This window comes from Nomascus leucogenys, chromosome 4 (assembly GCF_006542625.1).
Source record: "Nomascus leucogenys isolate Asia chromosome 4, Asia_NLE_v1, whole genome shotgun sequence".
Classification (NCBI taxonomy): domain Eukaryota; kingdom Metazoa; phylum Chordata; class Mammalia; order Primates; family Hylobatidae; genus Nomascus; species Nomascus leucogenys.
In genome coordinates this window covers 107835703-107852775 of record NC_044384.1, presented here as the reverse complement: position 1 = coordinate 107852775, position 17073 = coordinate 107835703, and the positions used below count along the sequence as shown (strand labels likewise).

At 41.6% G+C, this 17073-nt stretch overlaps 1 protein-coding gene across 2 annotated transcripts in view; it reads left to right on the top strand.

Annotated features, from left to right (window-relative positions):
• Positions 1-2249: 2249 nt before the first annotated feature.
• The window catches only part of ABHD5 (abhydrolase domain containing 5), a 30084-nt gene continuing 15260 nt past the window's right edge, over positions 2250-17073 (top strand). For both annotated transcript variants that reach the window (XM_030812007.1, XM_003256937.4), the window contains exons 1-3: positions 2250-2413; positions 10987-11072; positions 13877-14249. In XM_030812007.1, the coding sequence (XP_030667867.1) occupies positions 2367-2413; positions 10987-11072; positions 13877-14249 (506 nt within the window). In that variant the 5' untranslated portion in view covers positions 2250-2366. The remainder of the gene's footprint in view (positions 2414-10986; positions 11073-13876; positions 14250-17073) is intronic.

Below are 17073 nucleotides of genomic sequence, written 5' to 3'. Positions count from 1 at the left end.
GGCGGCAGTGGAGGATCATTTGAGGTCACGAGTTCAAGACCAGCCTGGCCAACATGGTGAAACCCCGTCTCTACTAAAAATACAAAAAATTAGCCGGGCGCGGTGGTGGGTGCCTGTAATCCCAGCTACTCAGGAGGCTGAGGCAGGAGAATTGCTTGAACCTGGGAGGTGGAGGTCATAGAGAGCCAAGATCACACCACTGCACTCCAGCCAGGGCAACAGAGTGAAACTCTGTCTTGGGAAAAAAAAAAAAAGAATTACCTGGGACTCGGTAATTTATAAAGAAAAGAAGTTTAATTGGCTCATGGTTCTGCAGGCTATACAGATGCTGGTATCAGCTTGGCTTCTGGAAAGGCCATAGGGAGCATTTACTCATGGCAGAGGGCAAAGCGGGAGCAGGCATCTTACATGACTAGAGCAGGAGCAAGAGAGTGAGGGGTAGGTGCCATACACTTTTAAACAACCAGATCTCACAAGAACTTACTATTGCCAAGGACAGCATTAAGGGGATAGTGCCAAATCATTCATGAGAAATTCACCCCCAGAATCTAATCACCACCCATCAAACCCCACCTCTAACACTGGAGATCGCAATTCAACATGAGATTTAGAGCGGACAACATCCAAATTATATCAGAGCACATACTTACCTACCTGCCCTTAGGTCAAAACAACCTTGGTCTGGGAGGGTAACAACACAGAGATTTACCTGTCTTGCTGCTGTCCAAGACCATGCTTCTGTCTGTAAATTCCCTAATAAATCACCTTTTGCTGAAAAGCTGGATTTGTCTGCTTCATTCTTTAGTTTCTCAGCTCCTTCTGTATTTGGAGGTCACTTTGAATATATGGGCCTTTCATGAAACAACCAGGAATTCCTGTAAAAATGTTTTTTATATGTTCTGGTCTTCCCTAAAATATTTTATGAATTAGATCAAACACAATAAAAAATTTATTAGTTATTACTGTGCCTAAGAGATTGTAAGTGGCTTTCCCCCCTCTAAATTACAGAAGACACCATTCCTATCCTAGAGGACTTTCTCGTGTAGTTGGAAAGATACTCGATAATGTTTATTTAAAAGCTGTAACAATTACACAAAGCTGAGAATCTGAGAGCTAGATAGGTGATAAAGACAGGTTTACAGTGGGGCTCAGAGGAGAGAAAAAGAGGGAGGAGAGTCAGGGAAGGAGAACAACGAACTGAGTCTAAAATAAAGGTTAATATATTCGCGTAGGATCTATCAAAACAGGAGCCGTATTTCAACTCATTGTTTTCAAGCACCTAGAACAAAGTGAGCCCATAGTAGACACACACCAAACAAATGGATGAGTAGTAGTGGGTGGTAGAATTCCAAAACCAGGTTGCACCTGATTGCTAAAAGGCTTGAAAACAGGTAAAGAAATACTGCTATTTAGGTTAGTCATTTCCCCTCAATAACTCGAAGTACCTAAACATAGACTTTTTTTTTCTGAGACGGAGTTTCGTTCTTGTTGCCCAGGCTGGAGTGCAATGACGCGATCTCGGCTCATCGCAACCTCCGCCTCCCGGGTTCAAGCGATTCTCCTGCCTCAGGCTCCTCAGTAGCTGGAATTACAGGTATGCGCCACCACGCCCAGCTAATTTTGTATTTTTAGTAGAGACGGGGTTTCTCCAGCTCAGGCTGGTCTCCAACTCCCGACTTCAGGTAATCCGCCCGCCTTGGCCGCCCAAAGTGCTGGGATTACAGGCTTGAGCCACCGCGCCTCGCCAACACCGACTCTTTTCACCCTCCCAGGTATCCAGAGAGTCGAGTGGGAGGGAAATTGCTGGCTTTGGCCACTACAGTAACAACAGCACCTAGAGCAGTGCTCAACTGACTGAAGGCTCCTGTGAGTCGCCCTCTTCCCCTGGCCCCCCAACCCGCGGGGAAGGGCTGGCGGGAGGCCATACAGCACCTCGATTACGCCATTTCATTCGCCACTGCACCATCTATCGGACACTAGCTAGGCTCTTTCAGGACCGGACGCACCTCCGTCCCCAAAGTGCCACCTGACAGCCAACACTGACAGGTTGATGCATGAATACAGTCATTATTCAAATTAGCTAACACCTAACTCAGTCGGGTGAGTCTCGCCAGTCCCTCTGGGCTGACTGTCCCGCCCCGCGCTCCCGGGCGCGTCGGGCGGGAGAACGCGCGCGTGCTGGCTGAGGATGGCGGAGGAAAGGCCTGGCACGCGCAAACGCGGGCGCGCCGCCGGGCCGTGCTAGTGCGCGGAAGACGCATGCGTCGGCGGCCCGCGCCGCCTTAAGTGCCGAGCCGGCCCAGGGTGGCCCAGTCGGCCTGTCAGCCGGCTTCGAGGTGAGTTCCGGCGCTTGCGCGGCGGCGGCTATGGCGGCGGAGGAGGAGGAGGTGGACTCTGCCGGCACCGGAGAGAGGTAAGCGCAGCCGGCAGGGGGCAGGGGGCTTCGTGTGTCTCCGGCGCGCACCCTCCGCTCGGGCTGGGTTAGGGCCCAGCGGGCAGCACCAAGGACTTGTCGCCCGCCTGGCGACGACGGGCCGCTTCCTCGACCCTCCCTGGCATGAGTCCGCGCGGCGCCCAGAGGCGTCTCGGCGCCGCTCTGCCCGGGAGAGGCTCCCCTCAACGCCGGGGGCCCGAGGTGTCTGAGCCTGATTCCGGCCGCGCCGGGAGGCCGCCTTGACCCCGCACGGAGGGTCCGCCCCGTTGTTGTGTAAGCCGCCCCGCGGGCCGGCGACAGAGCTCGCCGCGGCGGCCGCACCGGCTCGGGCTCTGCCAAGGGACCCGGCCTGGCACAGTGCGGCCGGCAGGCGGTGCCCGGTCGACCCTGCACCTGACTGCGAGGCGCGGGAAATGACCTGGTCTGTCGGCCTCCCAGCCGCGGCTTCAGTCTACAGGTACTACCTGCTGTGCTCTGTCCAGCCTCAGCAGCTGGGCGATCCTTCCCGTAGCCATAGGAAGGGGCGGCGCTTCCTTGGAGGGAGTATTAGAGGCCCGAATTCGCCCGGGAAGCGGCGGGAGGGCGGGGGTGCCGCGAAGGAGGGAGGGGAGAAGGAGTTAGGGAAGTGGGCGTATGGCTGTGGGTTTCAGATACTTCACAGAAAGAAAGTTAGCCCTTAAGACAGAGATACACGTTCAAATGTGGTAATTCATCTTTCGGATGAAGGTCTTTGGCTTGCAAGCTCCACTGTCCCTTATTTGTTTGCGCTTCTGGGATTATTCTGGCTTTACTGGCGAAGTGTGTGTTGCATGTGCCTTAGAAGAACACACATAATGTATAGGAGGCTGTGGAAGTTGGAGGGCAGATGTCTAATGTGAAACTTTTTGATATACAGGTATAGTGAATTTATTCTTTTCTACACCTAAATGACTTCTTGCACTTGTTAGTAGAAGAATAGTATAGTTAATGAGTGGAATAATTAAATTGTTATGGAGGTTATTGCCTTGTTTCTCAAGGCCTGTCGTTTATATTGGAAAGTAAACTTCCCCCATATATATTTAATTTTTTGACGTCGGTTCTACTTCAGACGTCTGGAGAAGTTTGCCTAGGAAACATAACCTGAATGATAGAATATGGAGTACCATGAAGACAGGGATATTTGGAAAGATGTCATGGGGAAAAATTGTGAAATATTAGAAAGGAAGTTATTCTCTTGAGTTTTGTTTATTTGTTGAGGTTTGTTGATGAACTTCCTCGTTGCATTGAGGTGAAATGTTGAATGTTATGTGGACATAAGTAGGAACCTAATTGGTAGGTTGTGTTCTCATCTGGTTTGTCACAACATTTTTGACTCTTGACACTACTTTCAGGTGGACTATTTGGTTTTGATGTAGTGGGGCCTGGGAGTCCAGGACACAATCGTGGAAGGGTTTTATTGCTTGGAGTGATGGTTGGAGGTCATTGGAGGTAGATGATTAAAAAATCCTTAGCAGCTGATCAGCCATAGTTTCTAGACAGAATTGGGCTTTCCTGGTATTCTTGGCAATATGCTTTAGCAGTGTCCAGTGACTGTCCCCAGAAGTGATCCTGTTAAATCCAAGGTTGACCCTGTGTGCTGGGTACTATTGTTCCCATTTTGCAGTTGAAACTGCCACTGGAAAGGCTACTAACGGCCTGCCAGCAAGTAGCAGGGCTGGATTGGAACCCTTTGAGGTGTCTGGATTTAATCTGAGGTGCTTACCCTGTATCTCTGCTGCCTGTCACTGGAATTGGGACTCATGTGGGATGTTTGGCTCTTGTTTGAATACAGTTCCCTACCCTTAAGACATTTGAGGTTTAGATAGGGAGATAACATTAACAAAGGAAAGTTTTCCCCCCTCCCCGAGACGGAGTCTTGCTCGGTCGCCCAGGCTGGAGTGCAGTGGCGCGATCTCGGCTCACTGCAAGCTCCGCCTCCTGGGTTCACGCCATTCCCCTGTCTCAGCCTCCTGAACCTGGGAATACAGGCGCCCGCCACCGCGCCCGGCTAATTTTTTTTTTTGTATTTTTAGTAGAGACGGGGTTTCACCGTGGTCTCGATCTCCTGACCTTGTGATCCACCCGCCTCGGCCTCCAAAGTGCTGGGATTACAGGTGTGAGCCACCGCGCCCGGCCAGGAAAGTTATAAAATGGTCATCTGATGGCTTTTTGGAGAATATGATTCTTGTCCTTTACTTTGTGGCACTTAGTGAAGACAGGCATACTGGGATCCATTTTGCTTTCAACATCCAACCCCTTTCAGTTGCAATACAGTTGAGAAAGCTAAATGTAATGAGAGTAGAGTAGACTTCTGTGAATTGCTTTAAGTTGTCCTAGAGAATGATTAAGTGTCAATTGAGTTGAGAGGAAGCTGTCACAGAATTGCCCAGTTGCAGGGTAGACCATAAAAGGGTGATTTGCAGTTGTGTGCTGGAGTTGATTTGTACCAGCAAGCCATTGCTAAATTTTCAGGAATTTTGCCAACCGTTGGCAGCTTGAAATTGGCCATGGTGGGAGTATTTACACCACGGAAATCATCAAATGCTATAAATAAGGTATAAATAAGGGATTTTTTTCTCCCCTCCCTGCTTCCGTCTGTTTGCCAGCTCCCCACTGGGTTTACATTAGACTGTGAATGTAGGTCTTTGCCTTGGAGATAGGAGAGTGGATTTCTCTATCTAATCTTTTTAAAAACTGGCAAGATAATGTGCCTTTCTCTCTGCTGCCTTCTCTCCTTCCCAAACCTTTGCCACCTGATATCTTAAAAATCACAAAACTTTTCACTGCCACATCCCAATGGCCTTCTAGTTTTTTCAATACTTCTTCTTGGGTCCTTTTTGGTGTTTGTTACTGTAATGGTAGCTACTACTTTTTGAAACTCTTATTAGACATTCTAGGTCTTAATGACATTTTGCCTTTTATCTTACCTTACCTGACCAACAATAACTTTTATTAGTTTCTCCCTTTTTTTTTTGCATTCTCTAAATGTAGTCATTTTCCAAGATTCTGTCATCATCCTTGTTTTTGTTTTTTATCTTGTTTACTCAAACTTCTTGAACTGTCTTGTCTGTGGAGGTGACTCAGATCTCATTTTCTTTCTGGAGCCCTCTTCTGTACTCTGGTGATGTTTCTAATTGTCAGATGTTTGTGCCTGATTCCTCAAATTTAACATGTCCAGACCATGATCCTATTTTTACCTTCCTGCTCCAAAACTAAACGATATAAAAAGCTCAGTTCTGGCTGGGCGCCGTGGCTCATGCCTGTAATCCCAGCACTTTGGGAGGCCGAGGCGGGCAGATCACGAGGTCAGGAGATCGAGACCATCCTGGCTAACACCGTGAAACCCTGTCTATATTAAAAATACAAAAAAATTAGCCAGGTGTGGTGGCGGCGCCTGTAGTCCCAGCTACTCGAGAGGCTGAGGCAGGAGAATGGCGTGAACCCAGGAGGCGGAGGTTGCAGTGAGCCGAGATCCCACCACTGCCCTCCAGCCTGGGCAACAGAGCAAGACTCCGTCTCAAAAAAAAAAAAAAAAGGTCAGTTCTTCCTCTTGAAACATTATATTGGTTTAAACATTGCCTTGACTAATTGTTAGATTGTTAGTCTAATCTCATGGTTCTGTAATTCCCACTCCTGATTGTGAGTTACTAAAAAAATCATATGGAGAGGTGATTTTATTAAAACTGTTCAGTTGAGACCTAGGATTTTTAGTTTTATTCTCTTTATTATCTAGTGAATGAACTTATTTTAGAACTGATGCAAAGAAATGTCACTGACTTGTTAAGTAGAGTACACATGTGGCTTCTTCAAGTGTGTTTGATAATGAGGTCATATAAGTGACTCTAAAATGGTTTGTTTACTTTGTGAATGAAGGTAGGAAACAATGGGGAGATATGTGTTACCAGCACATGGCTTGTCTAAAACACTTATACTACCAATCTGAGTCTTTAAAAGTTACAGGTTAGAAGCGAGGGAGGGACAGTTAAAACAGTATTAATTAATGTGTTAACATATATTAGAGGGCCTGGATTGTCATTGATCTAATAGTGATAATTTGAATCACTTAAGTATCATTTATCCAAAATAAAATGGCATGTTAGTCACTTAAATTGTAGCTGTATGAGACCATATTCTTTTTTTTTTTTTTTTTCCAGAGACAGGTTCTTGCTCTGTTGCTCAGGCTGGAGTGCAGTGGCACAATCATGGCTCACTGCAGCCTCAACCTCCTGGGCTCAAGCAATCCTGCCACCTCAGCAACTTGCCCCCCAGCCCCCGTATTCCCCCCTGCCCCAGGTTGCTGGGACTATAGGCATGTGCCAGGCGGCTGGGACTACAGGCATGTGCCAGGCAGCTGGTCATGACCTCCTGAGTGAGCTCAAGCAATCCTCCCACCTCAGCCTCCCGAAGTACTCTTTTTTCTTTTCTTTTTCTCTTTCCCAAGAATAGGATTTAAAAAGTCAATTCCCAAGAAAAGTCTTTATTTACCCAAGTGTTATAATTTCCAATTTGGAAGTTTTTAGTCATTGGTTGAGGAAGTATCTCAGATAAATACAAATGTAAATATAAATAAATATATGTATTCATACCTGTAATTCATTTGGATATTTATAATAAAAATCAAAGCCTCATGGTTTCTTTAAATGAGATAGAATACTGTGCTTAGGTTAGTTTATCAAGAGCAATAATAAGTTTATATGATTTTTCTCTCTCAACTGTACTAGAATAGGAATGGAGGCCATTTTAAACAAAATTTTAATATAATGAAATCCTCTTTACTTATAACCTAATTAGAAATGTTAAGTGGCCAAGAGTGTATGGAAACTGGCCAGATTTCTGCGTATTTTCTTCAGAATACTTTGAAACCTCTTTCACTGTTTCGTAATGTTTATAGATTGTGCAATTCAGGTTTAGTAATACTGTAGATAGACAGATGTGTTAAAGAACAAAACAGAGATTACCAGGAAACTTAAGTGTTGATAGTATGCAGTATAAGTACGATGTAATATTTTTTGAAAAAGATTAGGTAAAAAGTTAATGGAAAAAGCGGTGTCTATCTCTCACTCAGGATACTTAAAGTCAGATTCTTAGGTAAAATATACTCTATTAATATGTTAAATACATCTTACTTGGCTTTCCTTAGAATTGTCACCTCTGATGTGATCTTTCATAACTTTTCTTACTCAAAAGTCTGCTCACTAAAAAGATTCTCAGTTTGCACTTCAATGGTTATAAAATAAGAATCCTTTTTTTTTTTGGTTTTGTTTCTGTGATTAGATGCTTTAGGGCTTATATCCTTTGGCTTGCTAATAAGGTAAGTGCCCAACTGATGGGGCTGTGTAGAAAACTTTTTGGCTTGCATTGGTAAGCTTTCCCCATGTCATAGATGCTTACTATTAGAAAGCTATAGGTCCTGTGGTGAATGACTTCTCTTTGTATTACAGTTGACACTTTGGTCACTGTTGAATTTAGGCCTCAGTGATGGATGATAGTGTTTATTGCTTGTCTCCTTAAATAAAATAGAGACGTTAGGTTTTGCTTTTCTATTTATTTTCCAAAGCTATTAGGAAGAGGCATTGAATCTAGTTTACTGTTTTATAGGTAGGCTATGTGAATTTAATTTTTGCCTCGAATTTTGTGACCTCAGAAGAATGGCAGAATATCTGACAAGCTTCAGTCCTGTGTCCTTAGTTCCAGTCTTTTATATACTAAACCTAGGAATGCTGAACAACACTGAATGGCATAGGATACCACTGGGGAGGGGGCAAAGGGTCTCTTTGAAGGTGAGATTAATTTACCCCAAAGACAGGAGGTAGAGTTGGATGGATAAGTTTTAAAGGGTTGAAGCAATAGAGGTTGCAAGGTAAGGTATGAGACCTTTGAACAAACAGGAATCAACTAAAGGGTGGAAAAGATAAGGCCCTTGCTTTTTACTCATTGGAAATGTTCCTTGGAGCCTATTATATATATAACACTTAATCCTGTAGAGTGTCTTAAAGAAGTAGAAGATAGTTTCTGTAAAACATTTAATCATCTGGTTAAGGTAAAACTGGACAGAAACATTATCAGGGCTTAGGGGAAGAGTGCTATATTTACAATTCCATTAAGAGTGGAAATGTCTAGCTATGTTTTGTTAAATATATATTTTTCTGTTAGAAAAAAAACCCACTTTAAAAAGTCATCTGTTTTGATGAAAATGCTTCTGTAAAAACCTGAAGAGAGTTGGTGCCTCTTCTTATGGTTGAAGATCCCTACTTTTTAATGTAAGCTTACAAACATGAAAACATGTTTTGCCCCTTCTCTGAGTTGAGCTGGTCACTAGGAGGCAAATCCATGGACAGACAGTCCCATTGTTTGAAAGTTGGTTTTGTGGTAAGTGGTAAGTTGGTGGAGGTAGGCATGATTCTTCCATTACAGGCTGATATGTAACTTTTTAAACTCTGGTGCTTTGTACATAGTAAGTATTCAGTGTCTGAATTATTTTTTGAGTGTCGTTTTTTAAAAAAGTATCCTTTTTTAATGCAAAGAATGCATTTGTGTTTTCTTTGCCCCAGTTTGTCTGTGATATCAGTTGGAGCAATAGTAGCTTATACTTCATTTCACTGTAATATTTTTTTAATTGACCTCTGATTCTGTCTGGCAAATAATTGTGATATGGTTTGAGGGATGTTTGTTTAAAACAATGGATGAGATTAAGTTGTAAGTAATTTCTTGTTGGCACTAGTTCATATTTTTGTGGTTAAATATAGACCTAATGCCTGGTCAAGGACAAAAGAGCTTCACCTTTAACCTCTAAAAATCATGAGTTCTTTTATTTTAATGGCCTGTGTATTAGTCCATTCTCATGCTGCTATAAAGAACTACCTAAGACTGGGTAATTTATAAGAGCTGTGCAAAGCCATAAAGACATGTAATCATACGAAATTTTGAGAGATATGAGGTACTGGAAAAAGTACAATGTATAAAAAGAAAAGAAAAGATGGGACGGAGGTAGCCTGTGGATGGATTGCGAAGTACCTTCTGTGCAGGTCCAAGAAAATATAGACTTTATCCTGTAGCTAATGGGCAACTCTTCAGACATTTTAAGGAAGGTAGTCATTTGAGAAAAAAACACTTTGGAGTGGCTCAGAATCAAACTCACTTACTTGCTAGCTGTATACCCTTGGACTTGGTGCTTAACATTTCTGAACTTCAGTTTTTACATCTATGAAATGGGGATAATTTGGACTGAGAATCCCCTGGATTGTGAGTGACTTAATCATTCAGCAAACATTATTTATTGAGTACCTGTTATACATTATATCCAGATAAATTCTACAGGGAAGGGAAACATAGTAGGATGAACCTACAAAGGTAAGAAAAGCTGGATGTTGGATCACGACCCTTCCAAAACTTAGCATATTTTCCTCTCACACCTATTCTTACTCTTGTGTTGTCTGTCATTATAGTGGTACCCTAAGAGAGAAGCCTGGGAATCCTTATTATAACTTCTTTATATCCAACCAGTTATCAAATCCAACCTGTTTTCCTTTTAAATATTCTTTGCCTACATCTTCTTGTCTCTATCCCTGTTGCCAAAGCCTTGGATTGGGCCCTTACCTTTTATCTGGACTCTGCAGTAGTTCACTTTTCCTCTTCTAATTCATTTCTTTTTCATCAGAAAGTTCTCATTTTAAATAATACCAGCCATGTACCGAGCCCTTGCTAACTGTCAAATGACTACTGAAGCTCTGCATTATGTCGGGTTATTACAATAAGCTTTTGGTTTGTGGCTGCCAGGCCAGGAGTTGAGGCTCACCCTCTCCTTGGTTGGCTACAAGCAAAGTATGTCAGCTGCAGCCTCCCCATGCCTTTCCTCACTGGTTACCTCAGATCTGCCTCCTTGTTCTTTGTTGTGCTGTCTTCTGATGGATGCTTTGGTCATTCTATTCATCTACTGTTTGCTGAAACCCAAAGCTTTTTTGTATTTCTATTAACAGTTAACCAGTTCACCCTAAGGAGATTGTACACAAACCAGCCCCCCAGATTTGTGTTAGGGATATGTTACTACTCATATGAGATTTGAAGCCTTTTTTTTCCCCAAAAAATGATCGATCTCAGATTTTAATAAGGCGCCCCTTTTCTCAACCCCCATAGAGGTACTTTTTATATTCACTGTGAAACTATCATTCAAATGAATCTGCTCTTGGTCTTTAACTTTTTTTGCACTTCTACCCCAATAAGAGGCTGTCTTGCAGTGGGGAGGAATGCATTTTTTGTGTTTTCTTGTTCTGCCCATTTTATCCTCTTTTTGTTTATTTGGAATCTGAATAAGATGGACTTTGAGATCTACTTGTAAGTACACAGGCTGAAGTTGAATATCTGTATCCCAGTACTTACCACCATGCTTTGTGCATGTTAGGTCACTTTTGTCACACGTAGCTTTACCATCACACAGGTAGTAAATTTCCTGTGCTGCCTTTCTTCTATGCATATGACAATTGGTAGTTGAGAAGAGCATGAACTCACCTATTTATATTTTGTTTTTGGTGCCCTAGGTCAGGATGGCTAACTGGTTGGCTCCCCACATGGTGCCCTACATCTACATCACACCTTAAAGAAGCTGAAGAGAAGATGTTAAAATGTAAGGCTTTCTTCTTGTAAGTTAAAAGAGCTGTGTACTAAGATAGGTCCAATATATCTCATTGCCCTGAAACGGGAGATAAGATTCTGTGGTGTGTTCATTGTTGGCAAAATAACTTTTTTCCTTTTCCTTGTCATTAGAAAGTACAGAAATGAATGTCGGGGGCTGGCAGGTAGGAGTTCTCAAACTTTTTGGTCTTGGGCCCCTGTTATACTCTTAAATTAGTAAGGACCCCAGGGAGATTTGTTTATGGGCTTATTATCAATATTTATCATTACTAATTCAAATAGAAATGAAAATTGAATAATCAAAATGTTAATTTATTAATTTCTTTAAAAATAATAGTAACAAACCCATTACAGATTAAAATAAATAAAATTTGTACCAAAAAAAAAATACTTTCCAAACATTGTTTACATGTTTACAAATCTCTTTAATGTCTAGCTTGCCATAAGATTGCTGCTTCTGCCTTCAGTCTGATGGATAATCACATATGTGACTTCTGGAAGACTCTATACCTATTAGAGAATGAGAGTGAAAAATAGAAAGTCTTAGTATTATGATGAAAATAGTTTTGACTTCCTGGATCTCCTCAAAGAGTCTCAGGGACACCCCCCTGACTCTGCTTGAGACTATGCTTTGAGAACAGATCCTAGGTGTTTCAGAGCAAGCAGCCTTGTATAGTGGAAGTACTAGACTGGACCCAGGTAACTTGGTCTAGGCCCAGATCTGCCACTAGGTGGTTACAAGATCTTGGACAAGTCACTTTGCTCAGCTTCTCATTTCTTATAAAATGAAGGGGTCCGTAGAATTCCTTCTAGTTCTAGCATTCTAGGATTCTATAGTTACAGTGGTGTGGAAGCCCTTTTTTTTCCTTCTTATGAGCACTAAAATTTACCCAAACTTGTACCATCAGGGCATTCCAAGGTATCTGTGGATGTAGTTCTAAGTAGTGGTATTTATTGTGCAATTTTGTTCTGCTGATTCTACTTAAAGGAGTGGATTAAGTAGTACCATTCATATTCACGTGTTATTTTTGTATGTAGGTGCAGATGTTTGTACATGCGTATTTTTCATTCTCTTTACCACTAATAAATTTGTTTGTGCATTTGAATGATTCAGGAGTAAGTGACCATAACTGGATATATCCTTAGGAAGGGATAATTCGCCATCTTTCATGATTTTTTTTTTTTTTATATGGAGCCTTGCTCTGTTACCCAAGCTGGAGTGCAGTGGCACAATCTCAGCTCACTGCAACCTCTGCCTCCTGGGTTCAAGCAATTCTCCTGCCTCAGCCTCCCAAGTAGCTGGGATTACAGGCACCTGCCACCATAGCTGGCTAATTTTTGTATTTTTAGTAGAGATGGGGTTTCACCATGTTGGCCAGGCTAGTCTTGAACTCCTGACCTCAGGTGATCCACCCGCCTCGGCCTCCCAAAGTGCTGGGATTACAGGCATGAGCCACCACACCCAGTTATTACATGGATTTTTAACATGATAATGAACTTCTATTCCATATACTTGGGTAAACTTGCTCTCTACAAAACTAAGAAAGATGTCATTGTGATTTACCAAAATAAAAAAATTCTTATTGGGAGATAAAAAGGGGTGCTAGATTCTCAATTCATGCATTTAACAGACATAATGATTCCCTTCCTTTTGGTTCTAGGGATGCAAATAGGAATGTGAATTGGTCTCTGCTTTAGTATCAGACATGAAAGTAAGCTACTGTGGAGTGAGTTCTCTAATAGTTATACAGATGGTTTTTATGGGAATACACAGACGTGTGTGTTCAAAATGCTGAAGTGGTTTGGCTTGGCACTTAAGCCAAAGCAGCCCCTTTTCTAAACTAGTGGTATTTCCCCCAACTTATGGGCATGTGCTCTATTAATATTCTGAATGAATGTTAGGTTTTTTCTTTGCTGCCACTATGTAGATACAAAACCTGAGATTATTTCTTTGGTTAAAAGGCAGAAACTCATGTTTCTTCAGTGTCTTGTCTACTGTATGTGAATATGCATAAATAATTAAGGGGTATATCTAAAATGCAGCTGTTCAGTTGATAGTTAAATATAAATGAATTTCAAATTTAATTTCATTTTTAGGCAATGTTTGGGAGTTTAGTCTCACAACATTGAAGGTAAAAAAGAGTTTTGGTCTATAAAATTGTGACTATTTGCTTTTTCTGGAAGATTACTAGAGTTGGACCCAAGTTACCTGGTGTGTCATGCTGAGGAGTTCCTACAATACTTTGTCAACTTTTTTTGAAATGACTTAAGGTTTCACTTACATGTTTAATATAGATACCAGTAATCCTTCCCTAAATTCATGATTACTTTTTTAAGGGAAAATGATGCCTTTGAGTCTGACTTCAATTCAAAGTTAACAAAAGAATACCACCTTGAAATTGTAGAACACCTGACAGTATTCTACAAATTGTCTGGAAAGCTAGAGACCTTAAAATAATGGATTCAGTAACCACTAAGTTCCTGTTCAGTTCTAGGAGTATAATACCCTCATTTGATAGATGTGGAAAGAAGTTAGAAGGTAATATGACTTGCCAAAGACCTTGACCACAGGTTACTTGAGGTTTGTCTGAGGCAGATCTTCCCCCTTAGGTGTAAAACATGGTCATTTAGGATTATTTACTTCAATAAAATGTGTACTTTTTAAAAATAGCTGACAATAAAAGCTAAAATCATGAGATTGGATACTAGATGATTTGTAATTTTTGGTTGCTCTGAGAATACTTCCCTTCTCAGAAGTAATAAAATGAAACAATTTCTCTTTTCTGTTTTCATTAGGTGTCCCTTGCACATACAAAAAAGAACCTGTTCGCATATCTAATGGAAATAAAATATGGACACTGAAGTTCTCTCATAATATTTCAGATAAGACTCCACTTGTCCTTCTCCATGGTTTTGGAGGAGGTCTTGGGCTCTGGGCACTGAATTTTGGAGATCTTTGCACCAACAGGCCTGTCTATGCTTTTGACCTGTTGGGTTTTGGACGAAGTAGTAGACCCAGGTTTGACAGTGACGCAGAAGAAGTGGAGAATCAGTTTGTGGAATCCATTGAAGAGTGGAGATATGCCCTAGGATTGGACAAAATGATCTTGCTTGGGCACAACCTAGGTGGATTCTTGGCTGCTGCTTACTCGCTGAAGTACCCGTCAAGGTAAGTGGTGGTGACAGAAGAGAGGGATTATAACTGTGCTTCCAAGTACCAGACTCTAGTTCCCATCTTTGGTGGTTGTTAGTGTCTGAGCCTTACAAGGCAGACATTCTCTTAAAGGACCCTATAGACCACACCACAACTGATGACCAATATAGTAGCTGAAATAATCATGTCAGATCTTCCTATTACACGTACTACATGTTAATAGGCTTGGGAAAGGGCTATTTGTTAAGCTTAGAATTGTAGAAACTTTAATGTATAATTTTAAGCCACAAGTAAAAATTATTTATTATTATTATCATTAAACCTATGAATCCAGCAGGCTTTGTCTAATGTTTTCTAAGTTATAGTAAGCTGTAAGGGGAAACCAGAAGGTTAGAGGATGTAGGTACTAGTGCTGGCTTTATGACTTAGAGCAAATCACTTAACCTCTAACCTTTAGTTTTCTTTCATCTAAACTATAGAAAATACAACTTCATAGCATATATCCCAGGGTTTTTTATTATACCATACCCTAACCTTTCTCATTATAAAACACTGAATTAATGAATATTTGCTTCAAAGTCTTTCTAGCATCATCTCCTTTCTTTAACTTTTTTTTTTTTTTTTTTTTTTTTAAGAGAAACTCACTCTGTCACCCAGGCTGGAGTACAGTGGCATGATCTTGGCTCACTGCAACCTCCGCCTCCCAGGCCCAAGCGATTCTTCTGCCTCAGCCTTTGAATAGCTGTGACTACAGGTGCATGCCACCACACTCAGCTAATTTTTGTAGTTTTAGTAGAGATGGGGTTTCACCATGTTCGCCAGGCTGGTCTTGAACTCCTGACCTCAAGTGATCCACCCTCCTCGGCCTCCCAAAGTGCTGGGATGACAGACCTGAGCCACTGCACCCAGCCTCTTTACCTTATTTTTAAATGCTATTTACTATTATTCATGTTACTACTCTGAGAGAGGGTCACATTTAAGTGCTAAGAAAACAGGAGAAAAACTCATCTTTGTTTTGATCATCTTTTGGAAAGAAACAACAAAAAATGAATACAGCGTTTTTGTGTTGCCAGTGTATTTTTCCATTGGACTGATTTTTAAATCCAAAATTGAAACTGATTTTGACTTTGAGGTCTGTGAGTGAGACATGGGATGATGGTCATTTCAGAGTGCCTGTATGTACTTATAAGATCTCCCCATTGCATAACTCTGGGTGTGTGTTCAACACAGAATTTGATGTGTGAAGCAGCAGCCCTGTGTACCTGAGGTTCTCTTCCTCTGGAACAGCCACTTTTTCTCTATAGACTCTTTTTCTAAACTTTAGCATTTACACCTGATTTTTCTGATCTCATGGTCCTATATGTGCTAGAAAATAATAGTCCTGTCAACTGGTGGACCTGTTCTTTGAAAAGAAATGCAAATTTTCTTCTCCTGGTTGGCATTTTGGGGTTACTTTCTTTCTTCTGTTTTCTTTTCTTTTTTTTTTTTTTGAGCCAGAGTCTCACTCGGTCGCCCAGGCTGGAGTGCAGTGGTGCGGTATCTCGGCTCACCGCAACCTCCGTCTCCCAGGTTCAAGCAGTTCTCCTGCCTCAGCTTCCCAAGTAGTTGGGATTACAGGAGCCCACCACCACACTGGCTAATTTTTGTATTTTTGGTAGAGACAGGGTTTCACCATGTTGGCCAGGCTGGTCTCAAACTCCCGACCTCAGGGGATCCGCCTGCCTCGGCCTCCCAAAGTGTTGGGATTACAGGCATGAGCCACCGCACCTGGCTGGGGTTACTTTCTTTTATTGTGTCCTACTCTTAGTGACAAACACCTACTTGCATTTATGGTGAAAGTAGAAGGAAGTAGATGCTTTTCTGGTACAAGTCAACAGGGCTATTTGTGGGAGTTGAACTTCCTTTGTTTTTTATCAGGTGTGTATTATGTCTGTGTCTGTCTTGTGGTATTTATTCTCTGAAGATGTGACATGGAACTCTGCAGGCTAGACCTTGGTCATTAAACCCTAAGTCTTAGAATCCTGACCCTTCACAGCTCTCTACTGGTAAGGTCAGTTGGCAAGAGTTTCATTTGCAATTGTGAACTGCTCTAAAGAAACAGGGGGGCTTCAGGGATTCAGAAGGGAATCGACACTTTAAAAACATTATGAAAGAGAATAGCAAAAGGTATCTAAAAACAAAGCTAGTGATTCCTGCATTGGACTGATTATATTTTAGAAAATGGTTTTTGAATGTTTGTGTCTAATGCTAGAAATAAAACTAGAGTACTGTGTCAGGACCAAGAATCAGAAGTAGTAGCAATAGATGGATATGAGAATGCTTGAAATAATTAGCCTATCTAAATTTGGCTGGTTGCCAACAAAATTTTGAACTGTAGAGAGTATATTGAATATTCGAGCTTATATTCTTAACTGCATAAAACTTAAATTATTAAATACAGATTAATTTCAAAATAATGATGTTTTCTGGATTTTCAGATATCTCAAATCATGATTATGTCCCGTCAGTCAGAACACCATGGTTGGCACATAGTGGCTGCCTAGTAAATATTTCTTGAATAGGTGATTTTGAAAAAGAGAATTATAAGCTAAGCTCACCTTTTAGCTTACAATTGTGTGTTCTTTTCTCTGTTCTTCTCTTTCCATTTTGCATAGAAGTATCAAGAGATAAGAGCTGGTCATGTCGTATCTTTCTAATTTATTTTTGGGAGAAAAATTAGTTTCAGATATGCAAGCATAAGCAGGCAAAGATTTCAGTTTTATGCCTTTTGCCCAGTTAGTCTACATCTTTAGTATAGCATAAAAACAAGTTACCGTGGAAATAAAGAGATCATTCTGTG